The following is a 20,592-nucleotide window of genomic DNA, read 5'->3' as shown; positions in this document are numbered from 1 at the left end:
AAGAAAAAAAGGATGTATTTAGATTTTGGTCAAAAATGAGTTAAACCCAGATTTTAAATCTTCAAATACTTGTCCATCACCTCATCAGTCAGGTTATTTCCATTATTTCCCTCCCCACTGTGCTGAAATCACATCATAGCTGATCGCATAGTTTGTCTTTCATACGATCTACATGTATAGTTGTGCATAGGATACTGTATGTACTGTAGTGTGGCTAAAGTAGACAAGTGATGGATACTTTGATTAAGAACTGCTGTGAATTACCATGAGCAGAGCAAATACATAATTAATCAATGGATGAACATAAAAAGTACAAATTTAGCCCCAATTCAGATCTTACATTAAGCATTGTTTTTATATATATATTGTTTGTATCATCGTAATAAAGTCATGAAGTCACTCATTATGGGTAAACAAAGGTCCTGTCGCAGCCAGGCATGTAGCAGAGGGCACGGGCAGAACAACTAAACAAAGCAATAAACCCCATCGAAAAGTGGTGAGGACGGGATTTAATTCCAGGCCTTTCCTTTCAGCAGGAATTGCTAGACAATGGAAGGACAGCCTCAAAATCGAATGTCCGCTTGACTCCCTCCCCAGAGTTCTGTTGTTTGTAGTGAAGGGGTGTTTAGTTTAACTGTGCACCAAGTGACTGCATAATGGGGACCTGGGCCCTTCTTAAGAGAATCAGTATTCAGGACATATATTATGTGCAGAAGCAAGTTGGGCTTCAACTTTTGCTTGCTTTCATAGGTTGGATGTGACTGCACCTTTGTTGGCACTTGGCACGTTCAGTTCTGAGTGTGAAATCCCAGTAGGATACTCTTTTGGGTGAGTTTTTCCCTTATAAAGGGAGTTCAGGACCTCTAAAGCTGGCAGGTATATGGTCATCTGCACAATTCGTGGGAGTTTCCATGTCCTTTACCCGTAATGAGTGACTTTACAAGTCAGATTAAACAAAAAACTATAGGTTAAAAACCCCTGTTTGGAACCTCCCTGCTTATAGGGGGAGTGGTGAAGTCATCACTTTACATGATCACGTGATCAACACCAGACAATCAAATTAATTGTAAAATTTTCTTGAAGGAAATCCACCAGAAAAGTATTTAAGAGCATAAATCATTTTTCCAGAGGTTTATTTTGAGCTGCCTGTATTTAGCCTTAGATGGAGTTTACCACCAGCTCTGGGCTGCATTCACAAACAATCTGACTACGAGGATTGCCATGGGGCAGTAAGCTGTACTGTTGTGTCAGTCTATGCAGGTGACACCTTATCTTGCAGCTCTGATCCTCTACTTTAAATGAAAAAGTAAAAAATGCAAAAATCTTCAATGACCATCTAGTTGCTGCATTCGGCCACATAGTATGTAACCAAGTCTGTGTTGGGTGTGGTTTAGAAATAAGCGAAAATGAAGCAAAAACAAAAATAAAACAAAAGGGAAATTGTGTCTTTTAATTGAGTAAGTGGTCCTTTTAGCCTCTATGGACTGACAAGAAGAGGAAAACAGGAGCTTTGTGGCAATTCTAGCAAACGTCCTATTACTTTTCAACAGGGAGAGGTCTTTCACAGTACTGACCTTTCAGTTACATGATTGTCCTCTTTTTCCTAACCTTCTTCATTCCTTTATTCATTACATTCTTTACCATACCTCTTCATTTTAACCTTTTTTGGTCTTTCTTATTCACATTCTCCACCTGGTTATATACACACTTGCATGGCATATCTAGTAGACCAACACCTCCTCCCCATGCACGAGGAAGGACACTTACTGTAGCTCTACATACATGTCTGCTAGGGTCCGCACACAAGCTCAATGTGTGGTGTTCCTCTATGACTTGCTTTCATTGCTCAGAATAACAATTGCAGAAGATAGTGCTTGAAACGGGGGGCGGGCCTGTGGTTTTAACAGCATTGCCCACGGTACATGGGGTATTTTAATTATTAATTAAGGTTTGTGTGCCTGTGCGTTCACAGCTTCCTCACACAGTAGTGACTGTAAAAACGAAGCGTTCCTCTCCAAGTGACATCTGTTGTTTGCATCCACTCGGCCGATCCTTATTGCCGTTTGTGCTCCACTGTTTACTCCGTGTCTCCCTGCCCATGTGGTTCATCAATCGACCCCGAAAACATCCCTGCAAAGTCTCTCGGGTCTTATTGTTTTGTTTTGGGAGAAAGTCAGACTTCCGTCTGTTGCTGCGAATCCACAATAATGGTCACCCCCAGACGGAGCTCATCCATGCTGTCAAAGTCACTGCCGCCCGGTTCTGAGTCGTCGAACCCGCTCGGGGCCGACACGTCCGAGGCCGAGGATGCGCCGACCGACAGTCTCATGTTCAGCGACACATTGTCGTTATCCGTGTCCCCGCTTACCGGAGTGATCCCTCCCACAAAAGTGCTAAACTCCTCCCCTGGGACGTCGCCAGGCCCCGTCTCCCCCAGGGGCAGCTGGTGGGGGGGCAGGTACTGGCTGGGGTGAAAGTGAGGCCGGGCCGGGTGGCGCCCCATGCTCCCACTGCTGGCGCTCAGAGTGCTCTCCTTGGAGACTGGCTGCGTTGCGGCCAGGGGTTCATAGTGCTCTGGGTAGTCCTCGCCGCTGGGCAGAGGCAGGGGCAGCTGGTCGCGGCTCAGGAACTCCTCCTCGTGGGGAGGAGGGTAGTCGCTGTCGATGTCGTAGCCGCCCAGGTAGTAGTCGGACTCCAGCTCCCGGGTGCTGCCTCCCAGACGCGGGTTGGAGGCGGAGCCCGACACCTGGCTCGCGGCCCCTGGACTGGCCTCGTATCCAGGCACCTCCTCGATGTCTGGTAGCCTGGTGCTGGGCATCCAGTCCGACGTGTCCCAGTGGTATGCTGCGGAGGGAGGAGGAACAGGAGAGTCAGTTCCTGTGGGTTTATGTGAGATCGGGCTCTAACTCACACAACGCACATAACAATAACAGACTAACACAGGGGTCTTCAACATTTTCAGGCCAAGGAACCCTTAGTTGAGAGAGAGATGAAGCAGGGACCCCCGCAAACTTTTCGGAGATTCCATAGTTTCAGCACAATTGTCAGCGTATTTTGGATTTATGTCAATTTGTGTTTTCAGATATTTAACCACTTGAACCGTCACTCGAACCTTTCACCCTTTCACTGCCGAAAATAGCCGATCTACAAGCTCACAACGCCTCGCAGCACGAGGCGCTGTGAGCTTGTAGATCGGCTATTTTTGGCTAAGGTTCTCAGAATATGAACACTATGGTTCAAGTGTTTAATATAAAAAAAGAAGAAAAGGTTTCTATCACTCAAAGATTTGGAGGACCCCCTGTAGTAACTGTTGAAGACCTCTGGACAAACAGACTTGCAGAACCCCATCAGGGATGTTGCATGGTAAGAATACGACTGCTATACACAGTACAGTATGCTCATGGTCATCATCATCATGCTGTAGTCCATTACACATGCCTGTGGGCTACTGCCAAACAGAGAGCTCATGCTCAGGGAGACAATATACAGGTCTTGAAGGTCAAGCACAAAACAAATGCACAACCTGTATTCTTTGGGAATGTTAGATTCATTTGTTTACTGCATTTCTCATTGCTGTACAACATGCAAGGGGTGCTGTGAGGTTTGGGGGAGGGGGTGACAGCATGCCGAGCTTCATTGGGAATTAGAAGAGTCAAGCTATGTTGTAGGACATCAAAGACCACAGCGTAATAGGATCATATGATTAAGCAAACACAGCTCAGTGTAACTCTGTAGTCTGTACACAGTACTAACAAAAGCACATTTCAAAAACAAAAGCATGTGAGTGAGGATGCAACAACGAAAAAATACATAATCAAAACAAATGAAAGAACGTTCATGCAGCACATGAAAAAACGGAATACTGATGGGCTGAAAAGATTAATAACAAATTAGTGTCCTGGCAGCTCAAAACACAATTTATTCACAAGTGCTCCACAAAGAGACAACATAACAGCACAAAACCAGCACTCGCCTGGAGTTAAAAAAATAAAATAAAAATACGCGTCACAAACAAATGGTGGGTTGCAATGTGGTGAGAGGCTCATTGTGTCTCGTGTCAGCGGCAGCAGGCAAAAGTGCAGAGGTGGTCAGAACTGAGGAGGAGGAGGGAGGAGGGGAAGAGGCTAGGGGAAGAGGAAGAAAGGTAGGTTGAGCTTAAGGTATGGATCAAAGGATCACTTCCCCCTCCTCAGTGACACACAAGGTGCTTTCCAGGGAGCACAAGAAGGGCTGCTGCTGAGTCAGCGCGACACAGCGACAAGGGCAACATGCTATGGGTGCTGTGTTGGACACATTCAATCACTCAATGACCACAAATACTCTGTCTCTGTCTCACACACGCACGCACGCACGCACACACACACACACACACACACACACACGCACAGTCGTGCACACGCACACACACACACACACACACACACACACACACACGCACAGTCGCACACACGCACACACGCACAAACGTCACACGCACACTTCAACTGAGGTGGAGGAAAAGTAGAGGACGATGAGAAAAACAAAAATAATGCGGAAAGGATTAATTGAGATGGAGGAGGAAGGGGAGGGAGGGAGGCAGGAAAGAAAAGAAAAGAAGAAACGGGCAAAAGAGAAGAGGGAGAGAATCACCTCTGTTGTAGGTCTGACCTTGGTCCATGACTGACACTGTCAGGTGGAAGATAGCAAAACAGAGAAAGCGCTTTAGTGTGCATAAGCGTTTTGACGGTGGAACATGGATGCCCTTCTGATTTGTTCTGAGTGAGTGTCCATTTGCAGTAAGGCCTGATCTATACTTAGCTGTGCCGCGCACTGGTGTCGCACACAGAAAATAGCTATTTTGTAATGCGTGCAACCTAGTACTGTCTAAGTCAGGCTTAACTCTGTTGAGGAGCTTGAGGGAGGCCAAACAGGTGTGAGCTTGACAGAAAATGATGGGCATCTCTGTGTGATATGCCTCTGCTCTGCATGCTTATGGAGGGTCTCAAACCAAACCTTTGCCTTTATCCCATGGCATATTTCTTATAAGAAACTCCGACAAAGCATGCAGTGTAGCCTGAATCTACAACTGTAACCCCCATCATACCATTGCTACGAACAGCATAAATAAGTAGTGTGTGTGTGTGTGTGTGTGTGTGTGTGTGCGTGCGTGCGTGCGTGCGTGCGTGCGTGCGTGCGTGCGTGCGTGCGTGCGTGCGTGTGTGTGTGTGTGCGCGTGTGTGTGTGTGATGGTTTTGGGGGTATCCTGACAGAACAGAAATGTATTGCCCCTCTCGTTTGTTGTTGAGCCTCAAGCCTGGCTTTCAACACAGCGTTGAGAGCTTTATACTACCTATAAACTGGAATACATGGTTATAAAATCTAGACTGAACACAATATAGCTGTCACTAAAATGACAATATACTGTACATGTCTGCGGCTGAAGAGCATACAATAGTAAGGTCAGCCATTCGCCTGAGAGGATGGCCATGGCTACTGCCATCACAGCACTGCCATTAAAGCACAGTGGAAAGGGTTGGAGATAAGAGAGAGAAAGACAGGAGAGAGGAATGTGGATGAAACATGGTACCTTCATTTTCAATTGTGTCGACAGCATCATTGACCAGTCGAATGACGGTCACTATGGAGGCTTGTAGGGAGAAGAAGGAGACAGGTTTTCAAATACAGTCAGCAGAAGATAAACGCCTTCTATGGCGCTGGTCAAGGCTTCCCCCATCGCCTGTAGTGTTGCATAAAGCCTAATTCACACTTACACTGTCACAGGCCTGTGTTGCTCAATGGAAGTAATTGATTTTCAACACACCAAAAACTTTTTTTTAGTGTGTTGTTTTTCGGTTGAAAATCACACATTTTCATTGAGCATCATGGCATACAACGACGTAGAAATGAGGCTGTCCACTACTGTCATTCCTATATCTCTGAGCAGAATACTGGTTTGGGGGAGTGTCAATCCTTCTAGCTTATTTTAGAGGTTAGCAGTACATGCTGTATCGCATTATCCTCTTTCATATGTTAACAGATATGAACATCAAAGTGAACAGAGATTAAAAAGTATCCTTACACAAATCCAAAGTAAAATAGAATGCAAAAACAAGAATAAATATAATAATTAACACAGGTAATTGTACTGCCTCGTGTTTGGTGCTGGCAGAAAACACTTTTCCGCTGCTGACACCAATCAAACTTCGGCCAATGAAGCAAGATGATGACATGTATACAGTAAAACATGTTAATATGGTTGGGGCAAACGTCCAATACATAATTGCTTCAATTATGTACTCTGATGATAATGAGGAAAACAATACATATATTTTAAGAATGACAATGCTGATAGAAGCAGCAGCAGCAGCTAGCTACCTGTAGCTGCCAAATAAAGAAATAAAATAAAGTCATATGCATAAAACCACACACACACAACTCCAGCACAATAAGCCACAACCACAAAACATCAACACATCGTAAAGCAATCAGCCAAAAAATATTTCGCTACCTCAGTGGTTGTCAAATAAAGATTTATATTTTTTACATAGTCTGTATGAAAGTGAAGGCTAAAGAAGAGCAACATATTTCATATGAACAACAAACAAACACAATAACCATCACATCACTGGCATATATAAGCAGCACATGAGCAGCAGATGGCAGCATGTAAAACATGTAAAACATGTAAAAGGAAAATAGAAGAATGATGATTTGGTTGCACTTGCTCGCAACAAAATAATAATAATAAAAATGTTTTTATTTACTTTGGTTTGATTGCATTGCAAACCATTCTCAGTGCAAGCAAAGACATCCTGCAGGGTGTACTGTAACTTGGGACTGTGTGGACACATGTATACTTTGTTGCATGACCGTGTTACTTTTTTCAAGTTTTAATCTATTATGTTTGTCCCCACAAATTGTAAATTGTCCCTAAACTGTGAACAATGTATTGACAGTTATTATTATTATTATAGTATTTTCAATGCTGTGGTATGAATCTGTCTTAACTCGGTCGTACAACAAAGTATTGTTTGGCTTAAATGGGAACGTTGCAACCATAACCATAAACCAGGGGAAAGGGAGGGAGGGTATCTTACCGTTGTCGTCGCAGGAGTCTGACTGGAAGGAGCTCAGTGACTGAACCTCAGAATTGCTGCCCTTGTTGCTCCCAGAAAAACAGGTGACCTCCTCGCCCATGTCCACCATTTTACCTGCCAGGGCGAGACGTCAGAAGGTCAAAGGTTATTCTTGGTCAAAATGCTCAGGATACAAAGCAACTCAGCTAAGGGGAGATGTTTTTAAAGAAAAGGAATCCTAAGAAATATCCCTGATGTGAATGAGTGCCTATACACGAGCGGGATCAAATTTGATCTACAGTACAAACGTAAATAGAACTAACAAATACCGGTAGAACTAACACAGGCCAGAGAAATCAACATTAAAATCCCCTATATCAGTGATACAAACTTAACAAGTAGCCTCAACACCACAAATAAAAAATATTTCATTCTCTTGGTGACTTAGCTATCGATAGAACTAACACGTTAAAAAGTTACCACTTGAATGGAATATCTCTATGAGGAGACTAAAGATTCCCACAAATGTAAAGGCTTCTGTGTTGTTATTGCATATACCTCTTTATGCATCCCTTGTACCCTTTTCAAATATTTATTTAGCCATCATACCATAAACCCTGACCAATCAGATAGCATTCACCACAGTGTGATAATGTCCACCTCAGTCTCTTGTAGAGAAACCGATGCTTGTTATTAAAATAATCTTATGGTGCATGATATCACAGCTTGCTCTCCGTGCTTATTTTCCACCACAACCTAAAACTAGGTTATGTTTAGGAATTACTGCAATACAATATCACAACAGTGTCCATCTTTAGCCATAAGAAATGACATGCGTAAGCATTAATATTAGGGCTCCAAATATCGTTTTTGCAGTTCAAATATCACACCATGGCCTCCAGTAAAATGTTGCATTCTAGCACACCAGAAGCTTCTTCCTGTAAGATGTAATCATGAATGTGTTTACGTGCACGTGGGTTTGAATAATACATGTTCAGAGATAAGTGTCCCGAGAGGTGATGAAATAAAAGCATGTGTTGCACTAGAGGGCTATCATTTTTGGGACATAGTGTACATGCTAATACACAAATAGACCTGGCATACAAATAATCATACATAGCACACGCACACACACACCCCCGCATGTGCTTTGGAGTAGAGAACAACAGCCCGAGGTCTAGAGATAGCCTCTACACACCTGTACACAACACACAAACACACCACACCACACGCACACACACGCGCGCACAAATTGAAATGGAAGCCAGTTTGGTCTAATTAGTATGAACGTGATAAAATGGGAAAGATTGTCTCTATGTACCATGAATATGGATGGTTTACAACAATAGACTCTCAACTGAGGACTAATAGGAAAGCAACAACAAAAACAGCTTCCCAAGGACACACAAACAGAAGGACAGTTGGAGAGTAAAAAGCAGGCATGCACAAACAGACTAAACTAGCACAGCAAATTACATGGCAAATACCAACAATAATGTTTTTTTTTCTTCTTGGTTGCATGTGAGACATACTGTTCACATACCAGTACATCTACTATATCAAGAACCATACCTAGACACTACATTACTACTGCATCTTTTGTTAGTGGTCTTTCCACTGACTAGTACCTTCTTTCCCTAATTGTAACCTTAATGTTTAACAACGTACTAGTATTGCTAGACTAGTAGAGAAGGGCCGACCACACGCACGAACAACAACAACCACAGAAGTGCATGCTCACCCTCATCGCTGTCCCATGGGCTCTTGCGTATGGAGTCGCAGTCGGAGCGGCAGGGTGACACCGGGGGCAGGTTGGGCGCCACGCTGCACACCACCACCCCCCTCCGCGTGGTCCCGGCCAGGATCCGGGGCGACTCCGGGTGGAAGGTGCTCATCTCCGTGTGCTCCACGGCCCGCCCGTCCGCCATCTTCTCCAGTGTGGAGCGCGGGTCTCCCTGGAAGCACGGCGTGTAAGCCATGGGCCTCACCGGGATCTGGGGCGGCCCGATCATCCCCACCCCGCCCACCACCGTGGGCCCCAGCCCGGCCTCCGAGTACAAATTCAAGGGGTCTCCCGGCGTGCAGCGCAGGGTCTTGAACTGGACGCCGTTGGCCTTGTTGAGGAGGGCGGCCGTGGCCGGGTCCTGGACCAGCGAGAGGTTGTTCCTGGAGTAGTTCTTCTGGAAGACCTTCTTGCGGAAGGCGATGAAGAGGACGATGAGCGTGACGATGACGAAGAGCACCACGGCGATGCCAATGAGCTCCTCCTTGCCCACCATGGCGTGGCCCGCCTGCATGTTGGGCACCACCACGGGGCGCAGGCCGCAGCGCTGGCCCACGAAGCCCGCCGTGCAGTTGCAGTAGAAGGAGCCGTGCGTGTTGACGCACGTTCCCCCGTTCTCGCACTCGCCCTCCGGGTTGCCCCGCTCGCACTCGTTCACGTCCTCCTCACACCTGGAGGGAGGGAGGGATGGAGGAGAAGAGAACAGGGAGAGATGTTTTGCATGGGTGTGGACAGGGGTGTCGCACCAAATTCTGGGCCCCGGGTACAAGGATTCACTGTGGCACAGAGTGCCGTGCTGCGAGCTTGTAGATCTGCTATTTTTGAAAAATCATGAAAATCTTTGAATATTTCAAATTTCAAATTCAAAAATCTATGTTTCGATGTCAGTGGAGCTCAAACCTTTTCATGTGAAGGACCCCCAAAATTATATGTATTTGGCCACGGACCCCCATCTCAAAATAATTAGTTCCAGGGACCCCCCAGAAGCAAAATTTGAGTTACAAATGTTCGCTCAAAAAATACATATATTAAAAGATTTGCACACATTTTCACGACTTTTCAAAAATAGCAGATCTACAAGCTTGCAGCGCGGCACTCGGTGCCACGCTGTGAGCTTGTATATCTGCTATTTTTCAATAGCTAAAGTATAAAATAATTAAGGCCCCTCCACCACCTTGGGCCCTAGTAACTCAGTCCCACTTTCCTACCCCTTGTGACGCCCCTGGGTGTGGATGGATGGAACTCAAACTTTCTGTAGTTACTAAGGTTATTCTTTGGTTGCCAAGATATATAAACAAAAAGTTCCTTCTGAAAGTACTTCAACAGATGCCATGTGAAATAATCCAATGTGTGTCATAATCGCTTTAACTTTTGGCAGGATGTAAGATCCTGTATAGGAGGATTATATAGACAATTCTTTTGAGTGCAGACTTAAATAAAAGTCATTGATGGAGGTTGACAAAGAGAATTCAAGATGAAATTGTAAATGAGAGGTTTGCTTGTGTGCACACACACTCAACATTATAATAAGAGCTGAAGGGAAATGAATGAGCATATTAACATTAAAGTAAGTCATATTAAACCTAAGTGAATTATAAGGATCAAGGACAGAGGCAGGGAACAAAGATTCGAGATCTTTATCGCCCCATGGGGGAAAAACACACCGCAATTAACTTTGGAAATCAATCAGATTCTTTTTCCTTTTTTTCAATCATCAAATCAAATCAAATCGCTTGCATGGTACTGACTATGAATGTGTTTACATGTGCTTATTGATATTATGAATGTGTTGCTAAATAAAGGAACACACAAGGGGAAAGATATGCCGAGCAGAGTGAATTGTTGGGCCTGTTATGTCCTCTACTGTAATCTGAAAACAGTCCTGAGGAAGCAGAGGTACATTTAACAGTAGCGCGTTGGCGCCATCATGTGGCTGTAGCCTGTAAATGTACAGAGAGAGAGGGAGATGGTCTGAGAGTATAACTTCTGGGAACCCAGATTAGTAGAGTAAGTTCTTTAGTTTGAGAGAGATGGAGTAAGAGCTTAACTAATCATAATATAACAAAATGCATCTAGACATTTGACATTATGCAAAGCAAATGTCAAATTAACAAGAGTTATGTTTATATCATTATATTATAAGTTATAAGTTACATAAGCTACTGAATGTGAATATCTTCTTCACGTCTCTCTGTGACAGCTGCCAAATATACTGTACACACGAGTCACATGATATACAAAATCCTTTCAAAAAGTAAGATTACTTTGCTAACAAATGATTTTTGTTTGCAGGTTTGCGGGTCGAGTGTGGATTGCTGATTTTTTAAATTATTATTATTAATGATTCTCGCCCTAAGGGCGAGGTCGCGCTGAAACAACAGAGACTGACACAATATGTCCATATCATTATATGGCTTTCCCAGATATGGGCTTAATATTGATGTCATCAGGGATCTCCATCTATGGATATGAAAGGGACAAGGACAGAATTAATTTGCAAGTGTGATTGCCGTGACGCTAGTCACACATGAGATGTGACTGACTGACTGACTGACTGACGCACATGAGCTGCAGGTTTTCATAGTAAATGTTCAATTATTATTGTCAATGTGTCATTCCTGTACACACATTCCTGTGTTTGTTGACTCATAAAGTAGCTGTTTATCATACTGGGACGGGAGTATCATAAATCTCATTGGAGCCTTCTTCCCACAAATGTCTTCCTTTCAGCACAGTTTTAAACACATTCAACACATGCTGAAACGCTCTTCTGAGAGAATAATCAATCATGTGTCACCTCCAAATACATCCATATGTAATGTCCAAATTGTCAATCAAGACAAAGAAAAAGGGAGGGACCAGGACCACACACTCTTGATCACAGTGGGAGAAAAAAAAACTGCTAAATTCGTACTGGTAATAGCATAGCTAATTAAAACGACAGAGGATTATCAACAGGACTTGATGGAGTAATTAAAAACAGCTACAAGCTAGTTTAAAGTGTTCTTCTGTTGTTGTGACTAGTATCTAGTAAAACTGGAAAGGAAATGTCAGCTGCTTACAGTACTTTGTATTTAACAAATTATCATTTACATGTTTATTGTCGTGAACCTGTCCTCAAGGACTGCCACTCTTCAGCTTGAAGAGAGTGCTTAATCCCTGCTAATCATTAGTAGGGGAAGGTTGAGGACTGCTCAGAGTATTATCTATACATAATACATCCTTTAGTTTAGTAAGGACTAAAACAAGTGATCCCTGAGACCATAAAAGATGAAGATGAAACTGGTGAATAACATCAATCAATGGAAACTATGGATACATGGGCTCTGGTTGTCCTGTATCAAAGGTTGGGTATGTGATATTTCTTTGGTAAAACAAAACAACTTTTTTGTGTGTGGAAAAAGATAGATCTCTATATTGTCATAGTAACTTATAGTACATTACTATAGAAGGTTAGTTCAGTAACAGGGGTCTTCCTGTCTCTCCAGGTCTTTAATAAACAGAAAATAGTCCAATCAGGAGAGCGTAGACAGCGTTCCCATCGTTTCATCACTTCCAATTCCCCTAGTTTATCCTGTATCCTGTATGAGTTCTCTCTCCTGATTGGAGGAAATTGGTTTCATGACCTGAAAATGTATGGTGGGACGGGGAGACCAATGGTACTGAACAAAACACTCTTTAACACTCTGATTACTATCAGAATATAGAGCTATTAATAGTTGTGTTGAGTTATAAGTCACGGTCGGGCATAAACCTTGTATCTCCAAGTTTCAAATTTGTAAGTTATTTTTGACTTAACAGTTTTTATTGTTCCAACACAAGACATGTTTTGTAAAGTAAAGCCCTGCTTCTTCATACAAGACTAGTGAAAATAGCAGATCTAGATTGTCTAGATCGGTTAAGGACATTCAAGGTTTCCACTCGACAACAACAAAGTGCACCACGTGCCGAAGCACAAGCTCTGACAGAGACACAGTACAGCGTGTTGACGAGCACTCACGTCAGTCCCTTGAAGCCCCTCCGGCAGCTGCAGAGGAAGGCGTTGCCGATGGGTTTGCACACGCCGCTGTTCTGACAGGGGTTGGGAACACAGGCCGTTATCTCTGTCTCACAGCGCCCCCCGGTGTACTTGGGGTTGCAAGTGCAGGCAAAACCTAAGAGACAAGTGCAGGAGAGAGCAAGAGTGAGTGATGGAGGTCGGCCAGTAGGGCGAGGAGGGGCAGTATGAGGACATTTAAGAACAGAGAAGCATCCAAGGGAATAAAGAGAGTGATAAAGAGACTTAATTAAGAATGTAGTGGCACAGACGCAGTAGTAATAAAAGGGAAAGACCCTCAACGGTACATACATACAAGCACACACGCACACACTAACAAACACAAAAACACAGCCTTGCAGGGACATGCAGAGGATGTTAGAGAGGCAGGGGCTGACATGTCTAAAAGGGCCTTGTGGTGAAAATATTGAAAATAGCAGACCCTGAGCTAAAGGTCGGCTATTTTCGGTACTTCATGACACTAAACTAAGCATAAAAAAGGCAATACTGGATATGTGGTGTGGATTTCATGGACAGTGAGGGCAATTCTTTCAACACAAGATGCTGCATTCAAGTTCAGGAGAGTTTGGACAAGGCAATTCTCTTGAATGCTGCCCTTCCGGGTATGGCATGGAAAGGGGTCATTTGCATTTCTTTGACCATAGTAAAAACTGCATTCAGGGTCTAGAGAGGGCACTTTTTACAGACAGATAAAAGGGCAGGGGCTCAAGCCCCCTTTGATGTCTACAGTATGTGTGCACGTGCCTGCAGCCTTGTGTTCAGTGAGAGAGAGCATGTGTGTGTGTGTGTGTGTGTGTGTGTGTGTGTGTGTGTGTGTGTGTGTGTGTGTGTGTGTGTGTGTGTGTGTGTGTGTGTCTGTGTGTGCGTGCGTGCGTGCGTGCGTGCGTGCGTGCGTGCGTGCGTGCGTGCTTGCGTGCGTGCGTGCGTGCGTGCGTGCGTGCGTGCGTGTGTATTGTTCAAGCTTTGCTAGAGGTGCCAGCTAGGGAGACTTGGCATGAGGTTGACAAGAGCCCGCCAGCCTAAACACAAACCTTTGGGAAATCATTCTGTTACACACGCACACATAAAGAAAAAAACACACACAGCACAAGCACACATGTATACTCCCACACACACAGACAAAGACACAGGTACAGGGGGAAAGGCTGTCACAGGCAAACACATGACAGCACATACACACACTTCTAGGAAAATGCAGGGAAGATTACATCGTCACTGTCGGGCAGAAACCTTGTATCTCCAAGTTTCAAATGTGTAAAAAACTGTCACACAAAACTAGTGAAAAAAGCACATCAGATCTACAAGCACACAATGCCTCGCGATGCGAGGTGCTTTGTGCTTGTAGATCGGCTATTTTCACTAGTTTTAAATCGATTTTAAAGGACGGTTTTGGACATACAAGGTTTCCACCCGACAACGACGACATGGTGTCTTTCCGTGCATCTGTACAGCAGGCACACACCTACGCGAACACACACGCCTGTGACCTTCATCAGGTGGTACACGTCACTACAAATGACAACAGGAGTCTCTGACACGTCCCAGGATGCTCTTTTCAGCGTCTCTCACAAAGGATAAGCAACATGCGGTGGGGGTGCTTGGGGTGGAGGTTTACGACCACGCCATAGTAAGTCTCAGGGCTGCGGTATTGAGTTACTGACGGCATGACCTCCTGGTAACTTAGATGGCTCGGCATTCCCATGGCAATGACATTTACCTGTGTCTGGTTTGTTGAAAGAGGAACAAACAACCAATTCAACGCCTAGAAACCCCATCATTCTAGGCAGGGGCAGCACACCAAATTCTGGGCCCTGGGAGGGGGTTTAACCCATTTAGACTGGGAACGCATTATTACCCATTATTCTGTGCTTTAAATATTCAGAAATAGCATATTATATACAAGCTCACAGTGCCGCGCTGTGAGCTTGTAGATCTGCTATTTTTGGAAGAATCTTGAAAATGTGTGCAAGTCTTTGAATATTTCAAAAAGGTTTTTTGAAAAACCTGTTTCTATGTCAATAGCTAAATTATAAAATAATTAAGGCCCCCTTCACCTTGGGCCCTAGTAACTCAGTCCCCAATGTAGAGTTCAAGACCCTGATGCTAGACAGAAGGGTATGGAGGGCTGCGACTCAGGAGTCCTGAGTTGGTATCAGCTAGTACAGTGGTTCTCAAAGTGGATTTCAGGGACCTCTAGATTCCTTTATGGGGGTCTAAATTGACCCTTATAAGTGTGTAACCTTGACAGTGTATAAATGGAACCAAATGGACCCGTTATGGTTCCATTTGTACACTGTCAAAGTTCAGGGGAGACCTTCAAATTGGGCTAGTGTGCACTAGCCGTGTTCTGACATTTACTTCGGGGCCAACCAGTGGGCCCATAGGTTGGGAATTGCTGAGATATAGAGACACAAGTTCCTTCTGCGTATCAAAAAAAGAAAAAAAAGGAAAGGAAAAAATAGGAGTGAGTATAACAGTGAGGTGTTGAGCCTGGCTAGCAGTTTAATCACCAATTCATTAGTGATTAATTACAGATTTACGTAATAGGGAGCACGTTCCAGAAGATGGTACTGGTGCCAGCTTGCTTCATGTGCATGTGCCAGCTGGCACTCATCACACACTTTATCAGGCTTCAGTCCTCAGAGGAAAGGACACAATCAATCCACTTAACAGTACACTCCTGTTAGAGACAACCTATATACTAGGGGTAAGTACGCAAAGTCTCCGAAGCATGCATAGCCGCATACCAGTGTTTCTCAAACTTTCAAATTTCAAGGTCTCTTCTTAACTCTGTCAGAGTTACAGACGTATGGGTCAATTTAGTCCCTGGAGTCCACTTTGAGAACCACCGGTATGGCCTGGGCCACAGGTTAGTAGTCCAGGCACCTAGGCTGATAATCCGGCCTGACAGCGTGTCGCAGGTTCGAGTCCCGATCCCAATGACCTTTGCTGTGTGTCATCCCCCATCTCTCTCTCCCCATTTCCTGTCAACATACTGTATCAATAAAGGCAGAAAAAGCCCCCAAAAAATATTGTTTAAAAAAAAAAGGAAAAAAAAGAGAGAACCACCGGTATACACAGTGATGCACATGCGTAGACACAATCAAACCTGCACAGCCGCCCACACACATGCATTCACACAGGCGTGCGCACGCACACAAACAGGAGACATAAAATCTGTGTGAGAATGTTTCTGAATGTCCCGCTTGAGTTCTTTTTCTTTTTTCTTTTGCAACAGAAAGCCCTTTCCAGGGATTTTCCCTGGCCTTCCCAGCCTTAGGAGGCAGAAGGTGAACTTCACTTCAGATCATGTTTGACATCTATCCAGGGGCTCCACAACAGCGTTCAGGAACAGACGCGAACAGACGCCTACTAGCTCAACAGTTCGTTTTCGGAAGTCCCATTGCTATTCAGCATAGCCATAAGGTGGTAACCATCCATAGTAGACTTGCCACATGTTATGTGGTTGTGAAAGCGTGACCACAGAAATGTTACCACCGCATTGAATGTCATGTGAGCAAAGAAACGTAACAACTTAAACACCAGTATCCGTATCCTGGGAAAACATTAGCAGAACATAGCAGATCAACAAGATTTAAGCTTGTCGATCGGCTATTTGCAGCGAAGATATTTAATGTTGTGTGAAAACAGAAAAGACACTAATATAGAGCCCTGAGGGACTCGGCTCAACAACGTATGGCTTTTAAGTGGGTAATTTAAGAAGGTACACCATCCCACACTTCGCCACTAAACAAAATGGTACATGAATGATCTCCTGTCTGATGTCAGATCTAGTGAATGTCCTATGATTGCTGTTGCTAGATCTCATGAGAGTACAGTGCTGGGACAAAGACAGTTGATCAAGTTGATTTTCTCCTTACTTGAAAAACCCTGACAGGTTCATTTGCACACCAAACTTGAAAAAAGTTGAGAATCAGTGTTCTAAATTAGAATAAAAGTGTGTGGTCTTCTATTTGCCTGTGCTCCTCATGCTGCATTTGTTGTGACTGCTGTCTTATTAATGAGGAGGTTTTTGTTTGCTATGTTACTTTCATGGCTTTGTGCTGCAGTACAAATTATCTCTCAGAGGACAGCAATGTTTTCTGAAGCCAAAACCTGTGAAGAAAGCTAGACTCAGAACTAATTGTTAATTCTGAAGGCAGCGAGAATGGGTGAAAGGGGAGAGAAATGGACTCATGGTTCACAGTGACACTTGTGACACTTGTCACTAGTGGCATTTCCATAAAGCTGTTTTTTTGCGCATAAATCTTTTAATGGAGAAACTTCAAAATTCAAATAAACTGTTCGCAAAAACATTTATGCGCTTGGAGAAGGTGGATTTTGAGGCTTCATCGAAAAAACTAAATGCGCAAAAGGGAAATGGAAACACTAAGTGAATAGGTTTTGAATTGAAATGCATTGAAATTGTATGATATCGATTTGGCTGAAGGGAGCTACTAACTTGTTGGCGCCGCGTTCCCAACTAGGCTACTGTACCTTGCATCGGATGTTTATTTTACGGCACTGTTGTGTGCAAGCCTCGTCCGTCACATTACCCGAGTCAATCCTGGCTAACACTTCGTCGTCACACCGTGTTGAGAGAACCACCGGTATGGCCGATCTACAAGCTCACAGCACCTCACATCTGCGACGCGTTGTGAGCTTGCAGATCGGTCACCTTCCAGACGCAGAAACTTGCAGGATGAGACGTTGATTCGTGGCGGACAAAAAGCTTGTCTCGGGGTTTGGTCTAAAAAGATCAGCCCGATCCCAGCTCTGTGCACTCTGTGCTGGCCCGCGGGAAGTCATTTACAACAGGTCTCCCAAGAATCGCATTTCATCAATAGATGGAAACAGGCTAAATTCGCTTTTTCTTTTTTTCTGAATTTCTGTCAATTTTCGAATAAGCTTCATGGAAATGCAATTACTGTCAAGGTGAAGACAGGGATGTGATGAAGCAAAGAGGCAAACCAAATGGTTGCTGCAGGGCATGTATACTCAGCAACTGCTCATTTACGAGATGGCCATTGGCTTTGAAACTAATCTTTACCATCACCTTTCCTCGACAGTAATGTCAAACTATCAACTTGTTGATCAAATGCAATTTCTTTGCTTGTCTTTGTGAATTATCAATGCTATATATATATATGTGTTAAATACATGTATGTTAGTGCTGTATAAACATACAATATGTAAGCATGCATCAATCCATCCATTCCCCCACCCCCACATCTCTCTCATTCCTGGGCCGTGCTACCAGCTACTCACCACCAGATGGCAGGCTGGTGCAGGTGGCTCCGTTGAGGCAGGGCTGTTTGAGGCAGGAGTCCGGGTAGAGCACACAGCCCAGTTTGAGCTCTGTCAGGCCCACCACCTCGGCGTAGCGTGAGCGTTTGTTCTGCAGCGGCAACTCGTTGTTGTTGAGCATGACCGAGTCCAGGCAGCCCTGGAAGCCGTCCAGCACCTGCGGGCCCTTCTTGGAGTCGGTGAGGCTGCGCGAGTTGGGGGGCTGCACCTGGGGAGAGGAGAGAGAGGGAGGGTGAGAGGTAGAGAGGGACGGATGAGTGGTGAGAGGGATAGCAGAGAGAGAGAGAGAGCCAACGGGGAGAATAGTGAGAGATGGTGAGAGAGAGGGGGGAGGGAAGGAAGGAGAAACAGACAGAGAGCAGGAATGAGAAAGCGGGGGTGAAATGAAGTAGACATGTGTAGGAGAGTAGCATGGTGAGAAACACTGGTGAAGACTAGCTTTGATTTAACATTTAGTGAGGGGCCTAATATATTAATGAATTCTCTTTTAAACACTAACATTGCTAATGGCAAAAAATAGAGAGAGAGTATTGTATTATTTATATACAGTATATGGTACATACAGTATACTGTATATACAGTATGTATACAGTCATTCTATATATAGTTTTAGATTAGCCCTACCAACCATAACCGCCAACAAACCCAATGAGCATATAGACACATTTCACCGTCCCATCATATTAGGCCTGAACACATTATGACGCAATATTTTATGCTTTAAATATAAAAAAATAGCAGATATACAAGCTCACAGCGCGGCACCGAGTGCCGCGCTGCGAGCTTGTAGATGTGCTATTTTTGAAAAATCGTGAAAATTTTAATTTTGACACGATTCTATAAAGCCGGTTTTCCACAGGCCCAACTCCACACCACTCCACACCACACCGCCCACTTGTGTCAGGTTTTCCACTACAAGGAACTGGGTAGAGTGGTGTGAAAGTGTCTTTTGAATCCTTCTAAGATTTTTGGAAAAAAACCTAGGTTTCTATGTCAGCAATCTGGCCAGCCATCGTCAAAGAAAAGGTCCTTTTCACTTAACTGGAGCTCAGTTAGTCTGTTCTTGAGAGACTACTATGTCAGTGGATCTCAAACGTTTTTCATGTGAAGGACCCCCAAAATTATATTTATTTGGCCACGGACCCCCATTTCAAAATATCTATTTCCAGGGACCACCCAGAAGCAAAATTTGAGTTACAAACGTTCGCTTTGAAAATACATTATATTCAAAGATTTGCACACATTTTCACGACTTTTTCAAAAATAGCAGATCTACAAGCTCGCAGTGCGGCACTCGGTGCCGCACTGTGAGCTTGTATATCTGCTATTTTTCACTGGTTAAAGCATTCAATAATTCTAGGCCTAAATGGGTTAAACAGGCTCACGCCTACCTGTGCACCAAAGTAGATGGCGCCGTCGGGGCCGAGAGGCTGGAAGCGCGGCGGGCCCCTGCGGCGCTCCACGTAGCTGTCGTCCAGCGCCAGGCTGGTGTAGTTGCGGTTGAGCTCCAGCGTGACCGTGTGCCAGTTGCCGTCATTGATGGGCCGGCCGGAGATGCCCAGGGTGCCAGGGCTGTCGCTGCCACCGCCACTGCCCACGCAGTCCAGCTGGAACCACAACTTACCATCCTCCAACTGCTCGCACGCACGCATGCACAAACACACACATATACAGTAAGCACACGCACACACACACACACACACACACACACACACACACACACACACACACACACACACACACACACACACACACACACACACACACACACACACGCGTTAGGGTTTTTTCTTTTTTTTTATAGATCTGCATAAATCTTGAATGTATTTGATCTCTTGTTGAGATGATTTCCACAAATCAATACTGCATCCTTACTAAATGTAGACTACTGTTTGTTTTAGTTTTGAACTGCCGAACTTCCCTTTGATGTTGGACTAAGGTTGCATTAATCACGTATGCAATGTGTGGGCTGAGCTGAACATTGCTGCACCGTAAAATGTCAAGTACAAAAAGTTGTAAAATAAAAATAAAGAAAGCTAGTAAAAGCCACAGGATCACCAACATCAGGGTTCATCCTCTTAGAGCCTGCATGCATTCATTCAGTAGGTTTTGTGGCTTTAGATTTTCAGACGTTAGCCTAGTGGTTGTGCTAGAGGAAAGGCTGTGGCAATCACCAAAAACAGTAGCCTCCGTCTGTTGGGATTCATGAGCGTACACAGATAAATCCATGGCAATCCAGCTGGTACATTTCAAGTTGTTTGTGACCAAAGTGATGGAGGGACTGCCAATTCAACATCCTTTTCAATAGATAAAAGTAAAATGTTCATGTTTTGTCTTTTTCCACTGGCATATTTCTCAAATGGAGAAAATCTAAAAGAGACAGTTCTTTG

General features: G+C 44.3%; 1 protein-coding gene across 3 annotated transcripts in view; it reads right to left on the bottom strand.

The window, feature by feature from the left end:
- Window positions 1–2,173: 2,173 nt before the first annotated feature.
- The window catches only part of fat3a (FAT atypical cadherin 3a), a gene marked incomplete at both ends in the record, with an annotated part of 197,671 nt that continues 179,252 nt past the window's right edge, over window positions 2,174–20,592 (bottom strand). For all 3 annotated transcript variants that reach the window (XM_080731608.1, XM_080731609.1, XM_080731610.1), the window contains 8 exons: window positions 2,174–2,844; window positions 4,630–4,665; window positions 5,567–5,626; window positions 7,077–7,190; window positions 8,797–9,509; window positions 12,839–12,992; window positions 18,164–18,410; window positions 19,594–19,836. In XM_080731608.1, the coding sequence (XP_080587734.1) occupies window positions 2,174–2,844; window positions 4,630–4,665; window positions 5,567–5,626; window positions 7,077–7,190; window positions 8,797–9,509; window positions 12,839–12,992; window positions 18,164–18,410; window positions 19,594–19,836 (2,238 nt within the window). The remainder of the gene's footprint in view (window positions 2,845–4,629; window positions 4,666–5,566; window positions 5,627–7,076; window positions 7,191–8,796; window positions 9,510–12,838; window positions 12,993–18,163; window positions 18,411–19,593; window positions 19,837–20,592) is intronic.

Source organism: Nannobrachium achirus (assembly GCF_963921795.1).
Source record: "Nannobrachium achirus genome assembly, chromosome: 8".
In the NCBI taxonomy this organism is placed as follows: Eukaryota; Metazoa; Chordata; class Actinopteri; order Myctophiformes; family Myctophidae; genus Nannobrachium; species Nannobrachium achirus.
This window is presented reverse-complemented; position numbering and strand designations above follow the sequence as displayed.